Source organism: Trichosurus vulpecula, chromosome 1, assembly GCF_011100635.1.
Source record: "Trichosurus vulpecula isolate mTriVul1 chromosome 1, mTriVul1.pri, whole genome shotgun sequence".
NCBI lineage: Eukaryota > Metazoa > Chordata > Mammalia > Diprotodontia > Phalangeridae > Trichosurus > Trichosurus vulpecula.
Window position 1 is genome coordinate 75,815,242 of NC_050573.1, and position 10,975 is coordinate 75,826,216.

The 10,975-nt window shown below is 45.4% G+C and overlaps 1 protein-coding gene across 1 annotated transcript; it reads left to right on the plus strand.

Moving 5' to 3' along the window:
* Positions 1-6,206: 6,206 nt before the first annotated feature.
* Positions 6,207-10,513, plus strand: SYCE2 (synaptonemal complex central element protein 2). Its single transcript, XM_036740597.1, has 3 exons — positions 6,207-6,319; positions 9,512-9,722; positions 10,236-10,513. The coding sequence occupies exons 1-3, from the start codon at positions 6,207-6,209 to the stop codon at positions 10,428-10,430; spliced, it is 519 nt and encodes a 172-aa protein (XP_036596492.1). The 3' UTR covers positions 10,431-10,513.
* The last annotated feature ends 462 nt before the right edge of the window (positions 10,514-10,975 follow it).

Consider the following 10,975-nt stretch of genomic DNA (forward strand, 5'->3'; position numbering starts at 1 on the left):
ATGTTGGACGTTCCCCAGCACCATTAGATCATTGGATTCTAGAAGAAAAACATTTCCTTGTTTCATCTCTGTATAGCCCAGGGCCTAGTCCAGGGTAGATATTTAATTAATGGGAAATGAATTAATCAAATTGAAAATGGTTACATAAAAATGCATCAGAAGAACTCTAAGTATATCTGAAGCAGATTCAGTTGTATGGGGAGAGGGACAGTTAGACCAAAGGTGCAGTCACATTGGGAGAATCCTTGTTCCTCTAGTTCCTAACCCCCCCCCCCATCTGAACCTCTTTTTGAGAAAAGCTGGGAATCACTCACACTGTGCTGCAAAAATGAACAAGATATCATGCCCTGGGAATCTAGAATAAAAACTTTAAAGAAAAGGAAAGTTCCAAGGATGACTTTAGATATGCAAGACACTTATGTGATCCTTTTGATACTTGTGGCACTACAAGCAGATGAAATTGACTAAGGTGCTGCTTTCCTTGAGCCTACAGAAAGGTAGCATGTCACTGTATTAATTATCCAGCAAGAGAATGCAGTACTTGACTTGCCCAACAGGTGGCATTCTATTTGAGCCACCAGCTCTTGTTTATCTTTTGAGGAATAATGACATTGTGCATGCCATGTCTTGATTTGCTCATGAATTGGATTTAAGTGAGGCAGAGTCACACAGTTATCAACCTCACTCTCTCTTCCAGAGTCCAGTGGCAAAACAAAAGTCAAGACAACTGGCTATTACTAGGGATGCTGTGGATGATCTTGGTGCTTTCAGTGTTTGACCATTGGAATAAATTGTTCTCACCCACCCATTCTGCCAGGGGGAGTCTTCATATGCTTGGATTAGACATCCCCCTTACTCATCTATGGATTTGAAGCCTGTTGGTTACCCTCAACCTGATTTAACCCATCTGCCAAGATGATTTACTGGAGTGTAGCAATTGTGCATGCATATTTTTAAAATAATTTAAGTTTTCCATAATCACTTCCATAAGATTTTGAGTTTTAAACTTTCTCCCTCTTCCTCTCCTCCCCCCACCCCAGGACAGCATGCAATCTGATATAGGCTCTACTTATACATTCATATTAAACATATTTTCACATGAGTCATGATGTAAAGAAGAATCAGAACCAATGGGAGGAACCCAAGAAAGAAGAAACAAAACAAAGCAATAAAAGAAAAGGAGAGCAAATAGTCTGTTTCGAACTGCATTCAGACTCCAAAGTTCTTTCTCTGGATGTGGAGAGCATTTTCCATCATGAGTCTTTTGGAGTTGTCTTAGATCCTTGCATTGCTGAGAAGAGCCAAGTCTATCAAGGTGAGTCATTGAACAACTATGTACAATAGTCTCCTGGTTCTGCTCATTTCACTCAGCATCAGTTCATATAAAGCCATGTTCTTCTGAAGTCTGCCTGCTCATCATTTTTATCATGCTACAGCTTCTTGGAGCCACAGGTGAGAGTGAGCTACCAGCCCAGTTGCCTCTGCAGAGTCTCTCTGGAGCATCTCTGAGATAGCCTTCCTATCATAGGCAAATGCCTAGACTGCTTTCCACCCCCCACCCTCATCCTCATCAGCACTAAGGAGGCTGCTTCAAGCACAGGCAACAACTGGAATCAGAATTATACTAGGAAATGAAAAGAAATATTATTCAAAATATAAATATATGAAATCTAGTTTGGACACACCTCTAGAGCCTGTGCCTAGTATCTGGTCTCTCTCGCCTCTGTTCAAACTCCACTGACATCCAAAGGACTCAGATATTTAACATACTGAGATCATATAATTTATTGACTAAAGCAAAAGAGGGGGGAAATGGGCCACAAGCTTCTGTGTGGCTCCAGCTGCTTCTAGCCATCGCATAAATTTCCTTCTCAATCTCCTCACAGATCTTCAGAACATCAGGAGAAAATTCCCAAACTGCCTACATCCACAGCTCCTGGAAAATGATTAAAGGGAGTGGTATGTGCATATACCCCATCTCTGGATCATGAGCTATGTAGCAAGAGAAAGTATAAAAAAGAGCATTGGAAATAATTTTCCTCTTCTCAATTTACCAGCCCAGCTAGATTCACGATAGCTGACGCTTAGAATCCTTTCTTGATATGGCTCCTGTCTGTGTTTCCCCTTGAGGATCAAAATCTGTAGGCCACAGTCCTGGCTACTCTAATCTACCTTACAGAAGCCCAGCAGCCCCAATCTAATGACAGTGGCCACTTGCCCACAGACAGTCATATGACAATCAGTCAAGTCAGTAAGCATTTATTATAGAGCCAGGCACTGTGCTAAGCATCAGGGATAAGAAGAAAGGCAAAAACAAAACAAAAACAAAAACAAAAACCCCAACCAGTGCCTGTTCTCAAGTAAGTCACAGTTTAATGGAGGTTGACAATCTAATGGGGGAGGGGGAAAAGAGAGGATAATTAGATCTAGAGCAGGGTGGGGACCGAGTTTAAGTTTTACAGAACAAATCCTTTTATTAAGGGGATTTGTTCTGTGAAGTTTGGATTCAGTCAAAGGGCCACATTTGAAGACCTAGAGGGCCACATGTGGCTTGAGGCCGCAGGTTCCCCACCCCTTGTTTTGAGCGTGATGAAATCCTTCAGTGAGATGGGAAATGATTACTGAGGCTACTGAGGAGGTGAGAGTTTCAGAGCTGAGGTGATCTTGCAGGAAGATGAATTTCTAGAGAGAGTGATGAAGTCCAGGAGAGCAGCCAGGTGGGAAATGTTGAGAATCATTATGGGCATCATGGGCATGATGAGAGACAGAATCATTGTTCTCGGAGTTAGAAAGGACCATGGAGAGCACCTAGCGTTTTCTGGATGAGGAAACAGAAGCCAGACAGGTTAAGGAACTTGTTTAAAATCCCACAGGTGTTGTGCTGCACCCTGCTTTTTGTTTTTCAAAACTTTTTGGGGCACCTGCCATTGAGATTCTTCCGAAGTGAGGGACATGGGGGTGGGGGGTGGGGGATGTGCCACATCTGCCTGTCTAGTGCTCCTGTTGGGGAAAGGAAGGATTACTCCTCTCTGACTTTATGATCAGCGCCTGTCTCTCAGTGGATTTAACACCTGTTTACGCCCCTTGAGTCTGAGTGAAATTTGACTTCCCAGGCAGGGCCACTCCAGCCCTGGAACCATAACACAGCAGGAGGTTCCTAACAATCAAATCATCAAACATTCCCTAAGGACTATGTGCCAGGGACGATGCTAGACTCTGGAGACAGAATTTTAGTAGTGAGAGAGTCTCTGCTCTCCAGAACCCTACCTTCTATTTGGGATGAGCATGTGTGTGTGTTTAAAGTGGTAAAGTATATTCCCAGAAAGCAGGGCCTAGCTCTTAGGATCTTTCAGGCCTGTGCGTGTGGGGGGTACTGTATATAGTAGATGGTTAGTCATCATTGAAAAGGATACAATGATAATAGCTAGTTATATGCTATTGATATTCGTATATTTTATATATAAATATATTATTATGTCTTTTATAGAAAACTTAATATATAATTAATATTAATATGCTATTCACAGCTAGTAGCATCCTCATTTTACAGTTGAGGACACTTGCCCAGGGTCACACAACTAGTAAGGCAAAGGAAGTTGAATTTGAACTGGTCTTGCCGACTCCGGCGCTCTGTGCACTATGGCGCCACCTAGTGGCCCATCATATAACGCCTACTACGTGTTCCGCCTGAGCTCAGCACGTTGCAAATGTTTTTTCATTTGACTTTTGATAAAAATAAAAGGGCCTTACATTTAATTCCCTCCAATTCAACAAACGTTTATTCCGCTCCAGCTCTGTTCTTTGCGCTGCAGGGTGATGGAGATGCAAAGACAAAACCAGAAACAGTCTTGTCCTCCATTTTAGCCTATTGATCAAGGCTCCCCGGATTTATACATGGCGGGAGAGATCGCCTAATCCAGCCCCACCCCCATTTTACTGAAGAGGAAACTGAGGCCCAGAAGGGTGATTTGATCAAGGTCACTGGGTCAGCAAAGGACTAAAAGGACGCCCCCTTGTGGGGCCAGAGGAAAGAGCCGGGATAAAGGGAGGAAAACAGTTTTGAAAAGCATTTTTCAAGGGAAAAGCGGTGGGTGGCAACGCAGTTGGGGAAGGAAGCCCCGCCCTCACGGGCACTAACCCTGGAGGGCTGGGGGGAGGGGGGAGCGGGGGCGGGGCAGCCTGGGCGAGCGCGCGGCAGCGAGGTGAGGCGGAGGCGCGCGCCACGGTAAGGGAGGGGCGGGGGAGCCTTGGCGCGCACGCGGCGCGCGCCACAGTAAGGTTGGGGGCGGGGGAGCCTTGCCGCGCGCCACACCAAGTGGAAGAAGGGAGTGGGATAAGCCTTGGCGCGCACGCGGCGGCGCGGAGGAAGCGGAGGCGCATGCGCACTTGGCTGTGGCGGGAAGGCTAGAGAAGGCGTCCTCGAGAGCGGTACGCGCTCAGCCCTCAGTCTAGCGTCCGACCCTGCTGCTTTGTTACCGGGACCCAGGACGGGACCTCCGCTCCCCACTCCACGGGGTGTCCCATTATCCAAGGAGACTCCAGGGGTAGGAGCCCGGCCCAGCGGAAAGACGGATGGGCCGACTGACCGACAGACGGACAAACTGACTAACTGACTGAGGGAGGCCGGAGGTGTGACAGGAAGCAGCAGGCCAGGGGACCCAAAAACCTCATCCCTCCGAAGGCTGACAACCTCGGCCCCGGGGGAGGGGGAGACCTGAAACTCTCGTACTCCAAAGCTTGGGGGTGGGGTGGGGGGAGGGGGACTTGAAACCCTCGTCTCCTCCCAAAGCTGACGGCCTCAGTCCCAGAATCCCTCAGTTCCCCCAAACACAGTGAAGGGCACGAAGCTCCCATCCCTCGGAAAGCCGGCGGTCGCCTCGGGCCGGGGAGGGACCCCCGAATCCTCCCCCCTTAATAAGCGACCTAGAGCTCGGGGCCCAGAAACCCTTTCCCTCCCCAGATAGTTGCTTCGTTCCCAGAGTCAGAAACCTTCATCCCCCAAGAAGCAGAATCTTGCCCCCGAGCTGGAGACCTCCGACTCTCTCTAGCGCCCCGCCCCCCAAAGCCGGGTGCTGAAACCCCTTTGGCCCCGAATATGACAATCCCAGCCAGGCCCCAGGGGAGCGGGAGCTCCTATCCTTCTAAAAGCGGTGGGGACAGAGCCAGAGGACAGGGAAGCCTCAATTCCCTTCCCAAAAGATGACGGCCATGTCTCATCCCCTCCCTCCCACCCCCCACCCCAAGCCAGTAACCCTCGTCTCCCTTAGCTAGTACCTCAGGCCCAGAAACTCCATCCCCCCAAAAGTTGGCCACCTCAGACCCAGAGGGCCCTTAGCCCCCCAGAAGTCTGGTCACCCCATTCTAGAAATAAGAGACCAGAAACCCTCACACACACACACACCTCGAAAGCTAACAAGTGTCAGCCCCAGAACCAACAGTCCAGAAGTCCTCATGTCCCCCAATAGCTGAGAGCCCCACCGAATTCTCATCTCTCAGAAACGCCCTCAGCCTCCTCCCGGAGCCAGAAACCATTATCCCCACAAAAAGCTAAGAACCTTAGCTCTGGTGACCCATAAGACTCACCTCCGAAGCTAAAAGCTCCCGTACCAGAGCCAGAGGACCTCAAAATCTCTTCTTTTTAAAAGCCAACAATCCCAGGCCCGGTCTAAGTGCTCAGTAAAAATGCCCTCGCCCCATCCTGAGAAGCCAACAGCTCCAACTTTGCCCTAAAGCCCGTATACGTTGTAATGCCCAGAAAAAAAATAACCACAGCCTCCTATCCTAGAACCTGGGAAAACAGCAACCCCATCTCTACAAAGCCAACCTCGGTCCAGCCCCACACGTCAGCATCCTGGTGATAAGCAAATGTCTCCAGACTCCAACTTAAATTTAGGATGATCTGTTCCTGACTAGTGCCCAGAAAGAAGCTGACCTCCCATCTCCACCTCATCACACTGAACCTAGCCCTGCTTCTCTTCCATGCAAAACAAGCAACTGACAGAAAACCCCAATATATGCAGTAATTAAACACCTTTTCCCTATTCCTTGGAATGGTCTGATTGGAGGGGAGGAAAGTAGGGGCACCCTCTGTATCCCTTAATGCCAGGAAAGCATAAATTAAATACTACTTATGGATAGAAATATAATATCCAGCCAGGTATCCTCAGGTACCTTCTCTGAATGTCTCCCATTTTTTATAGACTGTCATGTCTGAACAGGACCTCAGAAATAAGGAACAGGATCAGAATCAGGATCAAGCAGGGCCTTCTATCTTCTCTGATTTGGAAAGAAGCAGCTCACCCCGTGAGGTACAGGGAAGGTAAGAATTCCTGAAGACTTCTCTAATTCTGCACTTCAGGACTAACTGGTAATGCAGGTCCTTCTCAGGTCTGAGCTCTATAAGGAGCCCCCTTGGGCAAAACCTGGTGCCAAATCACGCTCAATGGAACGGTGGTATATATCGTTCCCAAGAAATGTCTGTAGCAGGCCAAAGAAGGGACAAGAACTGTGTAAGAATCAGGCTATATTATACTACAAAATGATGAATTGTTGTTAAAGTAACTGAAAAATTGTGAAAATACTCTTAAGGAAAAAAGAGTGTAGTGAGTGGAGTGGTAGAATGAACTCAGAGGTAGAAGTCAGAAAGACCTGGATTTAAATCCTCATGTTCTCTTTACTGTCTGTGTGATGTTAGGCAACCTCTTTGAGACTCCATTTTCTCATCTGTAAAATTCAGGTACTGAACTAGGTGAAGTCTAAGTTCCCTTCCAGCTTGAAATCTATAATCCTATTATCCCCTTAACTCTCTAGGCTTCAGTTTCCACGATTCATGTAATAAGCACCCACCAAGTGTCGGGCAGTGTTCTAGGACCTGGGTTCCCTCATCTGTAAAATCAATAGGTTAGACCAGATGGCCTCTGAGTTCCTGCCCTTGTTCTATGATCCTAAGTTAAGTGATGATACAAAGAAAGAATATGGCCCTATTCTCAAGGAGCTTACAATCTAAAGAGAACAAAGTCACATTAAAATATCAGGGAGAATGAGGTAAGTGCAAAGGAGGCCATCAGGGAAATCTCTATGAAAAAAAGATCATTTTTAGCTTGAGTGGGAGTTGTGGGGGAAGGATTCATAAGGAGATAACAGCTGAGTTGGGCCTTGAAGGAAGGGAGGGATTTCAACAAACAGAAATGGGGTACAACCCAAGGTATGAGATAGGAAAGGGCTGTATGTGAACAAGGAATGAAGACTAGTTGGTTTGGCTGGAATGTAGAGTTCCTGAAGAGAAGTCATTTGAGATACACCTGGAAAGGTGGCTTGGAGCCAGATTGTGGAGGGCCTTGAATATCAGGATCTGGATTTTATACTTTATTTGGTAGGTAATGGGAAATGCAAAATGTTAATAGGAGAGTAACATGACCATAATAATTCATTAGGAAAACTATTTAGACTGTAGTGTGAAGAAGGGAGAGCCTAGAGGCAAGAAGGCCAGTTAATGAATGCTGATGGCTTGAATTCAAGTGGTTGCAGCAGGAGGAAACAGAAAGAGGCACATGAAAGAATCAGGTTTTGTACCCAGGCCCAGCTCCCTTATTTTAAACATTATTAAATTCAGTACTGAATAGGAGGAAGAGAGCAAGTTGGATTGTCTTTGGGCTTACTGATAGAAAGAATTCTGAGAGGTTCCTTCCATTTTTGACATTCTGTATTCTTATAAGGACCTGGGTTCAAATTTAGCATGGTCCAGGGCAAACTGCATTGAATTTGGAGTTGTAGGACTTGAGTTCAAATCTCAGCTCTCCCACAGACTTTAGCCAGGTCACTTACCTTCCATGGACCTCAGTTTCCTCATCTGTAAAATGTAGGAGGTTGAACCAGACAACTTCTGAGGTCCCTTATAGCTCTAGAGCTGTGATCCTATGACAAAGTGACTTGTGGAAGGTCACAGGAGTTAGTGATGGAGCTGGGACCTGATCTCAGGTTTTATGATCCCAGGCCAGCACTCTTTCTACTCTGCCACTCTGTGTCTCTGGATGAACTTTAATGTTCCCTCTAGCTCTGAAATGCTATGAATCTGAGTTTAAGCCCAGATCTCCATTAAAAGGCAGTAAATTTTTTTCTCAGACATTCTTTCACAACCCCAACAAGTCATATAAGAACAATGGATATCAAATGCTTAGCAGAATGATTAAGTAGTTAGTTTATTTTATGGGGAAAGCTATGTACTCAGGCCTAGGCCTTCCATCCCCCTCCTCCCCCTCCTGGAAGTGTTTCAGAGGAATATCATTGTGCCTGGAGCTGAAGATTTTGTCTTGTTCCTCCTCGAATGTTTGATTAACTGGCCACGTCTCTTGAGGGTTGCTGCCCGCGGTGTTCGTAAGTGGCATGTGTATTGTTTACTTGTATTTCTGTGAAAAGCGACAAAGCTAATCACAGCAGGCTTCTCTGGCTTCCACTGCAGCCAATCACAACTTTACCTTAACAGATGGCTTGGTTTACTGAGGCCTGTTCCCGCCACTGTTTCTGCAGGCGGAATGCCAGCACAGGCAAGGCTGTGGAACTGGATGTCCTAATCCTTCCAACAGCATTAGGGATTGAAGGAGATCCTGAGGACAGACTAGAATACATTAATGCAGCAGCGATTGATTGAGCCTCAGCTCACAGCCTTACACACACAAGGATGTCAACATAAAGCCCTTTGCATGTGGGCTTCCTTCCCTGGACTCTATCCATGCACCTCAACAGAACCCACTAAGGAAATGGAGGAGAGGATTCATTTTCTTTATTAAGCTTAATTGGCGAATGCAGGCACAGAGAGGCTTGTGATTAATTAGCATCCTGATTAATATGCAGCTGCCTTAGTATTAAGAAAAATTAAATATAAAAGAATAGATCCCCATGGGAGATGCTAGTAAAATAAACATGATTTCTGGGAACATCTAATTTGGTCTTTTGTTTTATGGACAAATTTGAAATGACCGAATTAATCCAATCTTCTTCCATTTGCTTTGAGTCAAAGGAAAGATTCCATCATGAGATATCTTTCCTTATATAGGAGTGGCTTTTGGGTATGAGCAGTTGAGCAGGATTTATATTGGTTACTCAAGGGGAAAACAACAGACCTCGTATTCTTTCATTTCAGGGTCTAAGACAGAAAAAAAAGAGCAGAGAAGGGTGGGGATGGGGGCAAAAGCCCTAGAACCTGAAGGGTTGTCTTTAATTCCTTCCCCATCCCCAGATTTGTGCCCAATGTCACTGTCACATAAGGACAGAATTAGAAGGGTCTTCAGAATCTAGACCAGTTCCTTCAGCTATAAGATGAGGAAATCAAGGCCTTGAAAGGGGAAATGGATCACTCAAGGTCACACAGTGGCAGGGAAGACTTAAACCTAGGTCTCCTGAATTCTGGCTGCCTGCTCTTCCCACCACACCATGCTGGCTTCCCTCTCTTGAGATACGCCCCCATCCAACCCCCCTTAAACAGGCATTCTGCTCTTCCCCTTCTGTCATCCAGGCATAGATTTTCTAGCCCTTCACTGTCAGTCTCCAATGCAGACAGCCACACTGAAACCTTGGATGGGAAGACATCAAGTTTCTTTGCAGCTCTGGATGCCAGCATCGAAACTTTACAAAAAAGGGCCCAGCAGCTGATTGACAGCATCAATGAAAGCAGGCAGAAGGACCACACGCTCATGAGCAACTTCAGAGACAGCCTCAAGATGAAGGTAGAAAGCCTTGAGTAATAACTAGCCAGAAGTGTCAGACTTTTGAGAAACTGCTTGGACGACAGTAAAAGCACAACAGTTTGTTGGGCAGGGCCCGTTGCTGCAGAGTTTTCTTTAAGGTAGAGGGTGTTCTTTCCCATAGGCCAAAACCAGAATCATTATCTCTCCAAAGATTAACTGGTGGTGACATTCAGTCCCAGCTTTCTTATTCCTACTATTTGAGCTTTAGCAGCAGTAGCCCCCACCCTCTAGGCTAAACATCACTGTGAGCTTGAGTAAAACCCAGAGAAGTCTGGAATGCTCATTCTTTGTTTCAGGGCTGATCTTTTTTGAAAATTTAGATAAAAAATAGCTTGTATTTGTTCTACCCCATTATCTTAAGATGAAAGAACATCTTTTTACTCTTTCTAAGAGGAAAGTATTGCAGAAACACACAGAAAAGGCCTGTTTAGAATAAACACTTCATTTCTATTACTGTTAATTCCTGAAGAATATTTAACTTTTGCCTTCAAGGTGTCAGATTTGGTTGAGAAGTTGGAAGAAAGGATGTATCAGATTTATGATCACCATAACAAGCTCATTCAGGAGAAGCTACAGGAGTTCTCAGAGAAGATAGAGAAGATCAATAATTTAGAAACTGAGCTCAAACAAGTCTGCCACACCGTGGAAACTGTGTACAAGGACCTGTGTGTGCAGCCTGAAATATGACAACGTCCCAGGAAAAGAAGACCACCTGAGAAAGGAGTTATAAGTCAGTGAGCATGAGAACAAAGCTAAGATGAAATTAAACATTGCACGTATTACAACAATAAACACAATCTTCATCTGTGCTGTTTCATGTGATATGATTTGCTCTTATAACAGTTTATACCAGAAAGTACAAAATTGAATGGTTGTTAAAACTCACATAAACAAGTAGGTTGAACTCTTGTTTGCAAGGATACTCAGGTAAATTGTGAATGTGAACATTTGCTAGTCACCACAGTATCTTATTCCTCCTAGCATCCCCGTCCCATTTGACCCTCCACTCCACCTTCTAAACACTGGAACAGATCAGACTTGAGTGACTTCAGTAATTTACATTCTTATTTTTAAAAACTTCTACAAACTGTCAGATGAACAAGACACACACCATAGCTAGGGTATGCTGGGAGAAACATGGGCACTAGTTAATATTGTGAGCTGTCTTACAAAGTGACCTCCAATATTCCTATTTTTCTAGCAACTCTACTTCCTTTCCTCTTACTCAGAAC